At 45.0% G+C, this 17,160-nt stretch overlaps 1 protein-coding gene across 1 annotated transcript in view; it reads left to right on the plus strand.

Moving 5' to 3' along the window:
- Positions 1-17,160, plus strand: part of COL5A2 (collagen type V alpha 2 chain) — a 208,781-nt gene that overhangs the window by 147,836 nt on the left and 43,785 nt on the right. The window contains exons 21-28 of the mRNA XM_083405532.1: positions 280-324; positions 5,565-5,618; positions 9,891-9,989; positions 11,136-11,180; positions 12,101-12,199; positions 13,653-13,706; positions 14,427-14,534; positions 15,757-15,810. Of these exons, the coding sequence (XP_083261658.1) occupies positions 280-324; positions 5,565-5,618; positions 9,891-9,989; positions 11,136-11,180; positions 12,101-12,199; positions 13,653-13,706; positions 14,427-14,534; positions 15,757-15,810 (558 nt within the window). The remainder of the gene's footprint in view (positions 1-279; positions 325-5,564; positions 5,619-9,890; positions 9,990-11,135; positions 11,181-12,100; positions 12,200-13,652; positions 13,707-14,426; positions 14,535-15,756; positions 15,811-17,160) is intronic.

A 17,160-nucleotide genomic window follows, 5' to 3' on the forward strand; every position in this document is an offset into this window, starting at 1 on the left:
GTGTGTGGGTCAGCCATGTCCCATAGAGTTGGCATCTATGGTCCTGGTGGTGACCACAATATATTAGTTTGGCTGAATAGGTGGACTCCCATAAGTGAAAAAAATTAAAGGTGTGTGTGTGTGTGAAAAGGATACATTGGAATTGCCCCCACTCTTATTTCCTCCTATTGCCCTATACCTGCTGTTATGGCCTTTGTCCTTGAGCCACCATCATATTCCTCTTAGGTTTCTCCCAAGCTTTCCTAACTTTCATTTTTCCTGTTTTTGTTTTCTACTTAGGGGGCTCGTGGTTCTCATGGTATGCCAGGGAAGCCGGGGCCAATGGTAAGCCGCACGTCTTATCCATCTTTCTTTGCCCCCCACTCCGCCCAAGTTGTTTTCAATCTGGTCCCATTTCATTCAAATGAGAAAAGAACATGACTCATTTGGAGCACACCACTGTTCACTGTCAACCTATTTCACAATGTGTTCTGGAAAATTAGCTTCCAGCTAAGGCCTGAGCGTTACAGACAGCAGCTGTTTTTTGGTGTGCCTTGACATGAGTGCACAGGCCCATAGGGTGGGGAATGATGTAGGGTCAGGTAGACCTGCACTTGCCCCTGCCTCTCCAGAACTGTTCTCCTGCCTGCTTCTTATCAGGCAATGCAACATTAGGGCACATGACCACATATATCTGAAGGAGCGTCTCCACCCCCATCGTTCTGCCCGGACACTGAGGTCCAGCTCCGAGGGCCTTCTGGCGGTTCCCTCACTGCGAGAGGCCAAGTTACAGGGAACCAGGCAGAGGGCCTTCTCTGTAGTGGCGCCCGCCCTGTGGAACGCCTCCCATCAGATGTCAAAGCGATAAACAACTACCTGACATTCAGAAGACATCTGAAGGCAGCCCTGTTCAGGGAAGTTTTTCATATGTGACATTTTAGTGTATTTTTCATCTTTGTTGGAAGCTGCCCAGAGTGGCTGGGGAAACCCAGCCAGATGGGCGGGGTACAAATAATAAATTATTATTATTATTATTATTATTATTATTATTATTATTATTATGTGCTTTCTTGTTCAGTAGAATGGCATTATCTTTACTTGGTGCTTGGCTTGCGCCCCACTTGCTACCAGGTTTGATCACCACAAGTTAAGGTCCACGATTCTGATTCAGTTTCTGGATAGAAGACCAAAAAGTATTTATCATTCATTCTAATACAATCTGATTTGATAAAAATGGAGCCTTCCCATAAACCCATAGTGCAACAAAGGGCTCATCATGGAAGTGGCAAGCAATTATTGCACGTCAAGGCCCCAAGCTCCCACATTTGTTGAATAATAAAACACATGGGCACAGTATTTTAGGTTAATGGGCGAATTAAGGCCACAACTTTATTGGTTACAGAATGTGAGTGGTATTGGCTTAGGCATTGGAATTGAATTGACTATATCTGACTCCTGCCCGCTATACAGGTAGTCTTGTAAGGGTCAACCACCAGTAGGGGGAGCCTTTTGATGTATATCAACTGAGAGCTCCCCCAGGGTCCCTGATGGGGTCATGGCAATGGCCCTAGCCCCTATCTGGGCTTCGGACGAGATCCACACCCCTGGATCCCTTTAACGGAATGCCCTTAAAATGGAGGGGCAGGTGATGGCCACACCTCCCCTCCCCAGAACCAGGTTTTACCAATGCCTAACCGCCAAACCTTACAAAGTTGTGACGATTGCTACTAGGTAGGTGAAAACCAAGTGGCTGGTGCCAATATGCCAAGTGGAAAAATTCTTACCAGGCCCCCTCAACAGGTGACCAACCAAGATCCATAGCAAGGCCAATAAGAGGAACGCCTGAAAAGAGGGTGGGAGATATGTGAAGCAGGAAACCAAGAGGGCAATTCTGGCCACATCAGCCATGCCCCCTGGCTGACCGGATTGGTCGGGCAGGTGCATGACGTGGCCAGGAATCCCCTCTGACCCAGGGGCATTGCTATGCCCCTGCTGTGCATGAGAAGAGCCCGTGGCCAGTGCATAACACCTCCCCGCTGGCAAGCGGAGCGGCCTTCTTGTCAATGCATAGATTCAAAATGGCCTGTCCAATTTGTTTCCAGTCCAAAATGGCTAGAGCCAATTCTGATAATAATGTTGCAGCAGCTAACTGGGAGTGCTGCTGTACTTAGAAAGCACATTTGAAGCACTCCCCCCCCCCCCCAAGAATTCTGGGCACTGTAGTTTACCTCTCACAGAGTTACATTTCCCAGCAACCCTTAACAAACTACAGTGCCCAGAATCCTTTGCGGTGTGTATGTGTGGTTGTGCTTTAAAGGCATAGTGTATACACAGTCTGAGTTTTGACAAGTACATGTTATATTTCAGCCAGCCTTTTGTGGCTACTGAACCTGCTCAGATCCCATTGAGTTTCAGGATTTTCTCTTTTTGGGTGTTTATTTTTGTGCTTCCACAAACCTTGAGTTTTCCCCAACCCTGCTGATGCCTTCCTCATTTGTATGTAAGGGCTGACATTTGGGGAACTGGGTTCACTGTTTATCTAGATGCATGTTGAGCTGTTGTAGTGATGCTTTAAGAAAATTCAGTACAAGGCTTCATGGCAAATGATGCTCTCATCATGAATTAATTTCTGGAACAAATCATACTTCTTACTGAGATTGCCAGGAGAAGCGTCTTTTATAACAAGGCATTATTTCACAGTGTGAGTGCCTCTTGTTCTTCCAGAAGGTGCCAAGCCAGCAAAAAGGAAAGTAAAGGAAATCACCGGGGAGCAGTGAACATTTTGAAGTGGTGGTAAATGTTTATGGCCGCTGTGTGCTGCTACCCAGAGCTTGTCTAGACAATCTATCTCTTCAGCGTAGCCAAAGAAACAAAAAGCACTACAGAAGCCCTTAGCATTTTCCCCACTATATATCAAGCCAGAAAATATTGGTTAATTCTGTGGAAGAACATGACAGGGAAATATCCAAGTATCCCTAAGAGGATGGAAAATAACTTTTCTGCAAGAATAGCAAGCATAGACACTGCTGTTGTCTCAGTATATTATTTTCTGGGTGGACTATACTAAAATTAGGAGAGCTGGGCAGCAGTTCACACCTGCAGGGGTGACACTTGATACTGCTGATGAATATGAAAATGGATTTCATTCTAAACTGAGGAGATGTGAAGTCCTATGACATTTGATCCATGATAGTTCATTCTGCTTTTGAATTATGGTGCTGGAAGAGACTCTTGAGAGTCCCATGGACTGCAAGAAGATCAAACCTATCCATTCTGAAGGAAATCAGCCCTGAGTGCTCACTGGAAGGACAGATCCTGAAGCTGAGACTCCAATACTTTGGCCACCTCATAAGAAGAGAAGACTCCCTGGAAAAGACCCTGATGTTGGGAAAGATGGAGGGCACAAGGAGAAGGGGACGACAGAGGATGAGATGGTTGGATAGTGTCTTCGAAGCTACAAACATGAGTCTGATCAAACTGCGGGAGGCAGTGGAAGACAGGAGGGCCTGGCGTGCTCTGGTCCATGGGGTCACGAAGAGTCGGACCTGACTAAACGACTAAACAACAACAACAAAGTTCATTCTGCAGAACATCATGCTTTTGCTGATGTTTTATTTTGATGGAATGATTCCATGTGCCTTACAGACCTTGAACATGAAACTTGGCTCACCTTCCCAACAAAGCTGATCATTTTATCATTTTCTTTTGAGTTTTGTACTAACATTTATCTGTTGCAAAATTCACCACGGCTCAGCCCACATTGTTCGTTTCAGCCAAGTATTTCTGGATCACAGTAAACCAGTTTCTCCCAATATCGGATTGCATATTTATGGAACAAGCTTTCAGCTTTGAAGATTTGACAGATCGAATACCAATCCCAGGACTGACCTGCGCTTAATTTTCTCAACATGTGAAGCTACGACAATAAGACTCTGTTAGAACATGATGGCAGAGGTGTAAGAAAAAATGACTCACGCAGTGTCCCAGGCTGCTGGTGTCTATACAAGGAGTGTGAGCTCTCATCCATTACATGTACAGTGTCAACACACCCAAGGCAGCAGCTGCTTAGGCCAAAGATCCCTGGTTTACTAATGCTGCATGCATAGCAGCTGAGGGCCTAATTCCAATCGGACACCAGCTGCAATAAATGGCTGTAACATTCCCTCCACACATTCACACACATTTTGTTTCGTTGGCATCCAACTCAATGGAGAGCTCTGATGACTAAAAAAACTTCCTCACTTCTTTGAAATTTTTTGTTTGCTGTTAATAAAAGGTGTTGCCCTATTTAGATTTTTAGATTTTGCCTGGCGTAGACATATTTAATGTCAATATGTCTCCCATTCATAATTCATTTTCTCCACAGAAAGTGAATATTCATTGAACTGAATTCTGAAAAGGACTCGCCTAGTACTTTCAGTGTAGAGACCTCACCTTGCCAACAAAGGTCCGTATAGTAAAAGCTATGGTTTCCCCAGTAGTGATGTATGGAAGTGAAAGCTGAACCATAAAGAAGGCTGATCGCCGAAGAATTGATGCTTTTGAATTATGGTGCTGGAGGAGACCCTTGAGAGTCCCATGGACTGCAAGAAGATCAAACCTCTCCATTCTGAAGGAAATCAGCCCTGAGTGCTCACTGGAAGGACAGATTGTGAAGCTGAGGCTCCAATACTTTGGCCACCTCAGGAGAAGAGAAGACTCCCTGGAAAAGACCCTGATGTTGGGAAAGATGGAGAGCACAAGGAGAAAATGAGATGGTTGGATAGCGTTCTCGAAGCTACCAGCATGAGTTTGACCAAACTGCGGGAGGCAGTGGAAGACAGGAGTGCCTGGCGTGCTTTGGTCCATGGGGTCCATGGTGCTGGAGGAGACTCTTGAGAGTCCCATGGACTGCAAGAAGATCAAACCTCTCCATTCTGAAGGAAATCAGCCCTGAGTGCTCACTGGAAGGACAGATTGTGAAGCTGAGGCTCCAATACTTTGGCCACCTCAGGAGAAGAGAAGACTCCCTGGAAAAGACCCTGATGTTGGGAAAGATGGAGAGCACAAGGAGAAGGGGACGACAGAAAATGAGATGGTTGGACAGTGTTCTCGAAGCTACCAGCATGAGTTTGACCAAACTGCAGGAGGCAGTGGAAGACAGGAGTGCCTGGCGTGCTTTGGTCCATGGGGTCACAAAGAGTCGGACACGACTAAACGACTAAACAACAACAAAGTACTTTCAAATATCTTGGTTGTAGTTTGCTGCCCTAAGAGATCTATCATGGATTGCTCGTTTCTTGTGAAGAACATTTATTGACATTGGGCAGATGTCCTCGTGGAGCTTGGGTTGGAAGCTGCATGTTGATCAAGCAGCCATGTTCAATCACCTTGTAAATTCACTGGGAAAATCTGAATAATCATTGGGAAACCAGCCTTTCCCAGAAGAAAAGGCGGTACACATGGTTAGCTAATCATTTTGGTGCAAGTTACCACTTTAAGCTGACTTTTAAATGCCAAGTATGTTTTTCCCTACCATCATGCTGTCTGTTAGAGATGATAAGGAGAACATGTGCTCAATTATGTTTACTATCTCCTTGCTGTAGGGTCCCCTTGGTATTGCTGGTTCACCAGGTTTTCCAGGCATTCCTGGCAGGAAGGTAAGTCATGTTTTGGTTCGATTCTGTTAGGGAAATATCTCTCCACTTTTTCTGTACTGCATCTTCTAATATGCATATTTTTGTTTCAGAACAAGGAGATAAAATATTCCTGGCACCCCAATTCTAAGAAAGTTTACTCAGGAGTAAACCCCAATGATTCAAAATCAACCATGCCATGCTTGATTATTTGGTGTAGAAACAATCAGTTCATCCATCATTTGTTGCTAGATCCTGGTCTTAGTGCGTCATCCAAACACGAGCTCGTGGTTTAGCCTTCTCCAAACTAACCATGAATTATGGCCGGGTGTGTCCTAAGGCTAATGGCTTGTAGTTTGGGAGAGCTGAACCGTGAACCTGGGTTTGGATGACATGCTAAGTCAAACCATGGCTAAGTCAAACCATGCACAGCTTTGCAGCAGGATGGCCAGTGAGGAGCAAAACAGCTGCAACGTCCTCTCTGGGAGTCTCCAGCACTAAGCCATGGTTTAGCTTAAAGCAGTGGTGTGAACCAGGCCTATGTATGGGAATAAGGATCAGCTTCTCCTTTCCTTCTTAGCCTGGACACAAAGAGAACCTGAATTTATTAACTCCTTGCTGAAGCGACTGTGTGAACAGCAAAAACTGCTTTACTGCCGAAGTTAATATGGGCACAGGCTGTTTGAAGTGATACATATGAACATATCCGACAATAATATGAAGAAGCGAAGTCACAGAAGAGATTTAAGTGTGCTGTTGAGCGAAGCTTCTATATGCATTGCATATTTTCCCCCCTTTTTTAAGGTTGTGAGTGTGGTGTTATTTAGCTGGATAGATCTGGTTGCAGCATCCCTTAGGAAACCGAAACAGCTGGAAGTGCAATTCATTTTAACAGGAGTTGGCAATGCATCCAGGGCTCTTCCTGTGCCACAGAATAATGAACTGCAGAAAAAGCTAAACAGCCAGGTTTTCCTCATTTATATGGTGTCATAAAGCAGCCCTGTTCTCATGCAAAGTCGGTGTTAGCTCATCTTCTCTCATGCTCAACAATTTTTTTTTAAAAAAAACACACCTACAGGAGAGGTCCATTTAGATGAAAGAATTATAATAGTGAAAACACGCCCCTATCTTTAACACTAGGATAGTATTAGTTTTTAATAATGCTGGATCTAGTTTCTTTCTTTTATTACTTCATTTTGTTATTTGGCCTCACTGGCAGGCTATAGTTTTCTCACGGTTATTTTTCTAGTGTGCTTTTAAACTTTGTACTTAAGAATGTTGGGTCTATAGGAAAGTTGGCATTCTTTATAGCCTAAAGGCACAAGCAAGTGGTTTGAGGAAGAGTCCTGGGAAAAGTGCCTACCACTGTATTTCTATTTCAAAGGTTATTTAGCCCAGGGGAGGGGGCACTTTCCCAATGGATTGTATGCTCTGAATAGTTTTAACGGGGAAAAGCATGTAAATATACCAAATTAGTCTGTGTTGGGTCTTACGCTTCATCATTTGCACTTGTTACTCTGAATTTTCATTTCATTTCCGCGTCTGTTTCCCCTTAAAGAAGCACGTTATATGTGTGGGTGTATGCATGTGTGTTGTGCAGACTAGATGGGGCCTAGAAATGGGGCCACTGTTTTTATCGCCCCAACCTGAGCCCTTGACACAAGAGGAGAACCTAAGGGAAATTCTCCTTGCTATGGAAATTCCGAGTGCTTATCGATTGTGGTGACATCACATTTGCAGTGACATTTTACTTTTGTGCCCCTGTCCTATTCACAAGTGATCTACCGGTTGTGGGTAGTGGAATAAGGCAGTGGTGCTCAGCAGACCTCCAACCAGGGGCGTATCAAGGTCAGGTGGTACCTGGTGCAGATTTTTTTTTGTCACCTCCCCACATTGAACTTTTTAAAAGAAGGAAAAATAATATACTTACAGTTGCAAGTGTTATTTTCTGGTTTATTTACTTAACATTGTGAGCATAAGCGCTTAAAACTTTTCCCCCTAACTTTGTTCTCACACCCACCTCTCCCCCTGTGCGTTTCAGCATTTGGGTCCTGAGTTGAGGGAGCTTTTGCTTTTCTTCTTCCCTCCTCCCTCTGCTTGTTTGCTCACCTGCCTCCTTCCCATCTTCTCCCTGCCTGCCTCCTTCAGCAGCCTGGGAGCATGGGGCAATGGCCGCCAGCAAAGCCGCGCAGCTCCCCCCTTCCCCCGATTGCTCGGGGTAGGCTTGGGAGTCACAGGTGCATGGCACACCGAATGTCAGCCCCCCCAGCAATGACACCCAGGGTGGTCCGCCCCCACTGCACTCCCCTTCCTACGCCTCTGCCTCCGACTACCTGTGCCACTGCTGCATATGGGACACAGAGCTGGGAGGGGTGAAGCAGCAGTGAGGTTAAAAAGGTAAAGGGACCCCTGACCATTAGGTCCAGTCGTGGCCGACTCTGGGGTTGTGGTGCTCATCTCACTTTACTGGCCTAGGGAGCCGGCGTACAGCTTCCGGGTCATGTGGCCAGCATGACTAAGCTGCTTCTGGCGAACCAGAGCAGCGCACGGAAACACCATTTACCTTCCCGCCGGAGCAGTACCTATTTATCTACTTGCACTTTGACGTGCTTTCGAACTGTTAGGTTGGCAGGAGCAGGGCCTGAGCAATGGGAGCTCACCCTGTCGCGGGGATTTGAACCGCCGACCTTCCAATCGGCAAGTCCTAGGATCTGTGGTTTAACCCACAGCGCCACCCGCATCCCGGCAGTGAGGTTAGTGTGTTGCAAAAGCACCAGTGGAGCCAACCCTTGATTGATCAAGACATCATGAGCTCTGCCTGCCCAAATTCCCTATTCTACAGAACTATTAAAGGTTCAGAAGCCCTGTCCTCTTTTTCCACCTGGCCACCCATGTCCTGGAATGTGAAACCCGGCAATGCTAATAGGGTTGGCCACCTTCCCCAGCTGGGATTAACAGATACTTACTTAGACCGTAAAGGCTTCTTAGTGGGAAGAAAGTTCTTTGCTTTCCTAGCACCCTTCTGTATTTTTCCCTCTTCCTTCAGCATTGCTGAAGTCACTCTGCGGAGTGGTGGAGGTCGAGCTGCTGAACTTTTTCTCTGTCCCGAAGTTCTTAAAATCTCATCACCACAAACATCTGGTAGCCATGTCCTTGGAGAGAACAGCGCAAGGACTAATCAGCCTAGCAGATGTTTTGCGCTGTATTTACAGTTGGCAGTTCTCACTAAACAATCATTAGTCAATGCAGTAATTTAAGGGATTAAGTAATAATCCTTTTAATGGATGGGCGGGAGCAGGGAATAGGGACAGACCGAAACAATGTCGGCATGGGAAGGAACTTGGCAAAAGGCAGCAAGTATGTGGTTTTGGGGGTTTTTTGTTTTTTTGTTTAAAGAAGTGTTGGCTAAGATTCTCACATTTGATAGAATGATCTCACATTGCATTAAGGGATACACCAAACATATGCAATGTGTCTTCTGCAAGTTTATAGCGTTTAACATGATTTGAAGATTATTTTTATGAACGTGATCGGCCACTAGTAGTGCATCTATCGCATGGATTCTGCAGCATCTTTATTTGGAAGTGTCACTTCCTTATACATGGAAAATTGGAAGTTGGGGAAACTGGATTTTTTAAAAAGGAATTGGCTCCATGGGTGTGTCCCTGTGGCCTCGAACTCACTGCTGCCCTGCCCCATCCCCATCTGGCAGGCTGTAACCACACCAGCTGAGGACGCGGGTGGTGCTGTGGGTTAAACCACAGAGCCTAGGACTTGCCGATCAGGAGGTCGGCAGTTCGAATTCCCGTGACGGGGTGAGCTCCCGTTGCTCGGTCCCTGCTCCTGCCAACCTAGCAGTTGGAAAGCACGTCAAAGTGCAAGTAGATAAATAGGTACCGCTCTGGGAGGAAGGTAAACGGCATTTCCATGCACTGCTCTGGTTCGCCAGAAGTGGCTTAGTCATGCAGGCCACATGACCCGGAAGCTGTATGCCAGCTCCCTCGGCCAATAAAGCGAGATGATCGTCGCAACCCCAGAGTCGGCCACGACTGGACCTAACGGTCAGGGGTCCCTTTACCTTAACAACACCAGTTTCAGGAGAGTGGTTTCATGGCTGTGTCCCACCACACGAACTTCAACCAGATGCAGGTGTGAGCAGACCAGACTGCTGCTCTGCTACAGTGATATCCTCTTTGCAGTTTAATCCCAGAGCTGTCAATCGTTGCCAGCATCTTTCTCTTAATGGTGGTGGTTAATATTCAGAAACAATGCATTTCTCCCCCACCTTTTTTCCAGGGTGAAGCTGGTCCAACAGGTGCGCGTGGTCCAGAAGGTCCTCAGGGACAAAGAGGTGAAACAGGTCTGCCAGGTCCTGCAGGAACATTTGGTCTTCCTGTAAGTTCATCAGACTTTTCATAACCTGAGCGTTTCATGAGTCCTAATTTTTGTTGAGGCGGTCTGATCTCTGCTACTACAGGATTGCAAGTGGCGGCTCACACTGAATGTCCCTATTTTAGAACATTTCTTTTTGACATCTTGATTTTGATGTAAAGGGATTTGTATGTGTGCATCCATGTGGAAGTATATTCAGGCATGTGAGCTACAATTCGAGACACTCTTCCACAGCGACAGCCAGGCCACAATTTCCCTGATGTATAATTGAATGCATAGTTCAGGGGTTGCCAACCTTTCTCGGCCCATGAACACATTTGCAGAGAGGAGAAGCTATCATGGGCACCATTCAAAGCCCACAACCTGTTAGATTGCTTGCAGTAGAACACTTCTCTCAAGTCTAATTTCAGTGGCACAGGAGTGGGGCAAGTCCTCCGCAGGCAGATGTGCATCTGCAGGAGCCAGGTTGGTGACCCCCCTAGCATAGTAAATGGGTCACTAGAGAAGTAATAATCTGTAATAGAAAGAAGGGGGAGTCCCAGTAACGGAAGAATGGATACAAAAGCTTATGAAATATGCGGAAATGGCAAAACTTACCGGAAGAATAAGAAATCGAGATAACAGACTTCTTTTATATAAAATAATGGAAATGGTTTGTTGAATATTTACAGATAAATTGCAAACAGATAAAAACATTGGCAGGATTATTGTAATAACCTGCAGATTCATAAGAGTGTATATTTAAAGTAGATAATTAAATGAGCAAATTAAATGAATTTGGATATGAAAAAGATATTAAATATTTTTAATTCGCACCAGCAAATATCTCAAGATGGCTGCACTTCGAAGGTATGGTGGGGATCTGCCCAAGGTGATTGCAGCTAACGCATACCACTGTCTTGTGTGGCTCCAAGGTAGTTGCTTATGATACACAGATGACACATGTCCACAAAGTATTAGATCAGTCTTGACTGCCTTTGATTTTATTTACAGCTGCAGAGGTGTGTTCAGTCTGAGAAATACTGAAATTTCCATTGTTTAAGCTACGTAAGATCTGCACATTTTCCTCTTGCTGCCTGTTTTTCAAAGAAGGCGTGAATGAATGCTGAAGCTTGTTGCTAACGATGATATATCTTACTCTCCATTTAGGGCTCCCCCGGTACGGATGGTTCCCCAGGTACTAAAGGGCCATCGGTAAGTGATCATATAAACTACCAAATAGTTTCTGGGCCCCAATTCAAAGTGCTGCTTTTGACATAGAAAGCCTTAAATGGCTCAGGACTTCAGTAGCTCAAGGACCGCCTCTCTTCATATGAACCTACCTGGACTCTGAGATCATTTTCTGAGGCCCTTCTTTGTGTTCCTCCTCCACGAGATGTCTGGAGGGTGGCAACACAAGAACAGGCCTTCTCTGCAGTGGCTCCCTGTTTCTGGAATGCTCTCCCCAGGGAGTTTTGTCTGGTGCCTTCATTCCATATCTTTAGGCACCAGGCAAAAACCAGGTGGTGATATGATGATGGTGGTGGTGGTGGCATGTCTTTCCTTAATTTTTTTAGCTGTTTTTTAAATTTATTTAATCATTTTTTTCAATACAAACAACAACCACAAAAAACACATACAACAAAAACCACAATAACACTAACAACACAATTTAACAATTCAGATTTGAGTCCTGATATACCTATAACTACACCTTTTTAACAATATTTCCCCACCTCTCCTCCCCCTACTTCCCACCACTGTCCGCCTTATCGCTTAAGTATTCCTTCCAGATTTCTTCATATTTATCCATTCTTAATTTGCGTCGACATGCAATTCGTTCGTATGTAGCTGGTCTGTCCATATTGTCAATCCATGTGCTCAATGGAATCTTTTTGCGGCTCTTCCAATTCATCAAAACAAGGTTTTTTTTTTTGCTTCTAATATGGCACGGTACATCCATTTTTTTTGACCTCTTGTAATCTCCCACGTTTCCGGTATATAATTTAGAATCAAATTCAATTCCCCTAAATAACATTTTTTTTTTATTACTCTTGCAAAAACCAGGTGGTGATATGATGATGGCATGTCCTTCCTTATGTATATGTTGTCAACCATATTTATATGTCTTCTAGGGTTCTCCAGGCACTTCAGGTCCACCTGGCTCACCAGGACCTCTTGGTTCTCCAGGACCACAAGGCAGCACAGGTCCTCCTGGCATCAGAGGGCAAATGGTAATGATGTTCCCCTCACATTGGAAATGGTACAGTAGTCTAGAGGGTGCTGGTGTTGCTATTGCCAGCATATAGTGCCTATGATCCCTGAGTACCGATGAAATGGAGAGGCAATTCAAGTGAGATAGGTTCGTTTCAATCATTCTTAGGCATATTCCTACCAGGGCTGTGCCAGAACCTGGAACCAGAAGTGGTGCTAGGGACTTGGAGCTGAGGAACAAAGTCAAGTGTCAAAGCTGAGGAACAAAGCCGAGCGTTTGAATGGAGCAATGCATCAAAACACATCAGGGCCAGGGAGACCATTGCTTCTCAACAGGAAATCTCCCACAGCTCTTGCTATGCAAGAGGAACCATTGACCAGTCTGGCTGACCAGAGCCCATGAACGCTTTACTTTCCAGAAGCGAGTTCTGTCATTCACCACACGGAGGCAGCTGCACACAGAGCTGTAGAAGTGTAGCATTGGAAGGGCTCCTGAAATGCAGGAACCTTTTGCCCAAAGTGGGGCTCAAACCACCGACCCTCATGGTGTCCCAGCAGACAAAGGCTGCTGGCTCCAGTCTAGGTGGCTCTTGACAATTGCCTGTTATTTTACTGGCTCCTCCTTTTCGTAAAAGACATTTCGTACAAGCGTCCAGATATTTGACAAAGCAGCAATTTGTCTGCCCTACAGAACGACTGAGGTACATTTGCGCAGGTGTTAAATAGCACATGAGCTGTAATTTCTGGTACTCCTGGTACTAAACTGAAAAATATTAGACACATGATACAATTTACCACAGTGGTGTCTCAGCCACAGTGTCACTGCTAGTGTGTCATTGAGGACAGGGTATATAGAGGTATATAGAGTAAATCAGGACGAGATGGTTAGACAGTGTTCTTGAAGCTACAAACATGAGTCTGACCAAACTGCGGGAGGCAATGCAAGACAGGAGTGCCTGGCGTGCTCTGGTCCATGGGGTCACGAAGAGTTGGACACGACTGAACGACTAAACAACAACAACAACAAAGAGTAAATCAGCAGATGCTCAGAGGAGTTCAGCGTCGTGCCAAGGTGACCATTTAGTCAGGGCAAGCATTTTGGCTTGCCAGAAGAAACAATTCCTCTTCTCCTCACCCTGCGGGTTGTTCTGAGGGTTCTCCTAACCCCTGAGTCAATTTTGGATGGGAAAACATGGCGAGGAGAGGGGGGAGGCCCTAATACACAAGTGGAAGTCAATGTACAACCCTTCTGTTGACAGGACTGTAGTAGAATCCAACCAATTACCAATAATTCACAAAAATCATTGTGATTTTATTTCAATGACTTTCCTTAAAAAAGAAAAAGAAATCTAACACAATGTTTTCACAATGTTTTCTAACATTAAATGTTATCATCGGTCAGTGTTATCCCTATCATGCTTGACAAACCCAGCGGCACTGATTACTGTTTTAACGGCAGATGTTTACTTTCAGGGAGATCCTGGTGTGCCCGGTTTCAAAGGAGAAGCAGGCCCTAAAGGTGAACCGGTAAGTCTTCCAAACATATCTTCTAGGAGCTATCCTTAGATCTCCCTCTTTCAAAAGAACACATTTCCCTCTCTAACATACTTCAGACTTGATTGCACAATCTGTTGCACCTGTTGGCTTTGAAGAAACAATGTTAACCTTGACCTTGGGAATTTTTTGGGCTTCAGGAATCCTACTCTGCTTAAGTAGATGATTCCAATATTTGAAAACACACCTCATAATTTAACTCCATGTACTGAAGGAAAAAATAGCTGCAAATATAACATACAATTCCAAATCATTAAGAACAATGGAGTCATTAACTGGAAATGCATGAGCAACTTGTGCTCTTCCCATTTGTGTGTGTGTGTGTGTGTGTGTACACACACACACACACACACACACACACACACACAAAACAAATGCCTCACAATAGAAGTAAATCCAAACATTGTTCTAATGTTTGGCCTGTGTTCCAGAATTGCTGGAACATTACAATTTATGCAAGCAAGGAAACAACCGTAAAGGATTATTATAGAAATGCAATCCATTCAGGCATCCTTCTTCATGAAACATTAGCTTCTGCTGCTGAAACGGAAAAGGAAACACAGCATTATAAACATACAGCCATGGCTATCTGTCGAGTTGGAAATGAATGTTTGTCTTTGTGTGCCTGATTATATGAATGACTCATGGGTATACTTGCATATCTTTTAAAAATGGATTTTTCTTCTCCTCTAGGGTCCACATGGCCCTCAGGGTCCAATTGGCCCTGTTGGTGAAGAAGGGAAAAGAGGCCCTCGTGGCGACCCAGGGTCTGTTGGCCCTCCTGGACCTGTGGGAGAAAGGGTAAGGAAGAAAACAAATTACAAAGCAAACAAAGACCTAAGTAGCTTTGCCTAGATTCTGTTCAAAAGCTCCAGGCAGGTTTCTTTTTGTTCCCGAGGCATAAAACCCCCATTTTATAAACTACTGTGGTAAAATTGCAATAACTGACAATTTGATTGTCCTGTGTCTGGAGGTGGTTGGAGGATGGATGGTGGCTAACAGAATGAGGTTGAATCCTGACAAGACAGAAGTACTGTTTTGGGGGGACAGGGGGCAGGCAGGTGTGGGGGACTCCCTGGTCCTGAATGGGGTAACTGTGCCCCTGAAGGACCAGGTGGGCAGCCTATGAGTCATTCTGGACTCACAGCTGTCCATGGAAGCGCAGGTCAATTCTGCATCCAGGGCAGCTGTTTACCAGCTCCATCTAGTACGCCGACTGAGACCCTACCTGCCCGCAGACTGTCTTGCCAGAGTGGAACATGCTCTAGTTACCTCCTACTTGGACTACTGCAATGCGCTCTATATGGGGCTACCTTTGAGGGTGATCCGGAAACTGCAACTAATCCAGAATGAGGCAGCTAGACTGGTGACTGGGAGTGGCTGCCGAGACCATATAACACCGGTCTTGAAAGACCTACATTGGCTCCCAGTACGTTTCTGAGCACAATTCAAAGTGTTGGTGCTGACCTGTAAAGCCCTAAACGGCTTTGGCCTTGTATACCTGAAGGAGCATCTCCACCTCCATCATGAAACATGAAATTTATTACGGTCAGAGACCAGCTTGTGAAACCCAAATGGAACTACAACCCCAAAAGCAATACAAACATTTAAAACAATATACAATGATGGATTTTAAGTTTAAAAATGTGGTAGGCATATAAACACATAAAAACGTTAAGATAGACTACCATAGAGAAATGACCCAGAGTCTCCCGTGGATCAGAGTTTGGGAATTTTCTTAACAAACTATATTGAATCGGGGGATGGTCTGCGCCTACAGATCCACCCCCATCATAATTTTTGGAGCAATCATCATGGATCTTTGCAATTACCAAATTACGAATGATCTGTGTTTTACATTTGTGCAATCTGCAGTTTTGATATTATTATTTTTAAAATTTCTATATAGCTTTATATTTTTAAGAAAAATCTCAAAGCGGTTTACAACAATAAACATTTGCAAGCAATGTCTATATATTTAATCCATTTCTAAAAAACAAATTTCACGTCTTTGATTCTGTAGGGTCCTCCTGGAAATCGTGGCTTTCCAGGTTCCGATGGCTTGCCAGGACCAAAGGTAAGTTGGCATGAAAGACTGTTCATTGTAGTTAAGTGAAGTATGTAGATTAAGGCACTTAATAATGGGAGGTAGGCTTAGCATAAGGGACGCGGGTGGCGCTGTGGGTAAAAGCCTCAGCGCCTATGACTTGCCGATTGAAAGGTCGGCGGTTTGAATCCCCGCGGCGGGGTGCACTCCCGTCGCGCGATCCCAGCGCCTGCCAACCTAGCAGTTCGAAAGCACCCCCGGGTGCAAGTAGATAAATAGGAACCGCTTACTAGCGGGAAGGTAAACGGTGTTCCGTGTGCTGCGCTGGCTCGCCAGATGCAGCTTGTCACGCTGGCCACGTGACCCGGAAGTGTCTGCGGACAGCGCTGGCTCCTGGCCTCTAGAGTGAGATGAGCCCACAACCCTAGAGTCTGTCAAGACTGGCCCGTACAGGCAGGAGTACCTTTACCTTTACCTTAGGCTTAGTAGAAATGCTGGATTATCATGGTGGAATTACATGCTCCGGTGTCGCAGCCACCCGCTGCCCCATATCCAAAGAAATGACACACAGCAATGGTTTGGATCAAACCAGGCCACAAATTTATTGACTGCAGATGTCAGATGTTTGGCATAGGCATTGGGTACAACCGTTGATATCCAGTATATTTGCTGGAAGTAAAAATTGGGTCAACCCGATGACATGGAGGTCCTATGACATATATCAAATAGGAAAACTCCTGTGGGGTCACTGACTTGAGGAGTGCTGCGGCCTAGCCACCATCTGGATGTCTGGACAGAAGCAACTCCTTCTGGATCCCTTGACATGAGAAAAAATAGGAAAAGTAGACCAGAGGTTCTTCATGTATGCCACGACTGCCGCTAGAATTTTGGTAGCCCCAAAATGGAAAATACAGGAACTACTAACATTGTAGAATATGCGGAATTAGCAAAACTGACCTACAGGATTCATAACCAAGTTCAGAAGAGAATGGAGTAAATTTGTGGAATATATAAGTAATAATTGTAGAAGTTTAAAGACTGTAGCAGGATTAAAATAAATCTTAGGATGTGGATAGGATATTGTCAAGAAACGGAGGAAAGTAAAGTGTAAAATGGAAACCCGCTGAAGGGAGGGAGGGAAGTCTGCGCTCGGCAGAGCAATGGAAAATAAGTGGGTATAAGATTATGGAACCTTACTGTATTTGTTTTGTTTGTATTGATGTTAAAGAAAAGCCAATAAAAATGCATTTAAAAATAAATAAATAAAGGGATACCCCTGAGTTGAGGAGGGGCAGGCAGAGGCTACAGCCTCTCCTCCGACCAGGACTAAGTCTTACCCAATGCCTAAACCGCCAAGCTTATGACTATTGCTATGAGGTA

This window comes from Podarcis tiliguerta (assembly GCF_965153285.1).
Source record: "Podarcis tiliguerta genome assembly, chromosome: 1".
Classification (NCBI taxonomy): domain Eukaryota; kingdom Metazoa; phylum Chordata; class Lepidosauria; order Squamata; family Lacertidae; genus Podarcis; species Podarcis tiliguerta.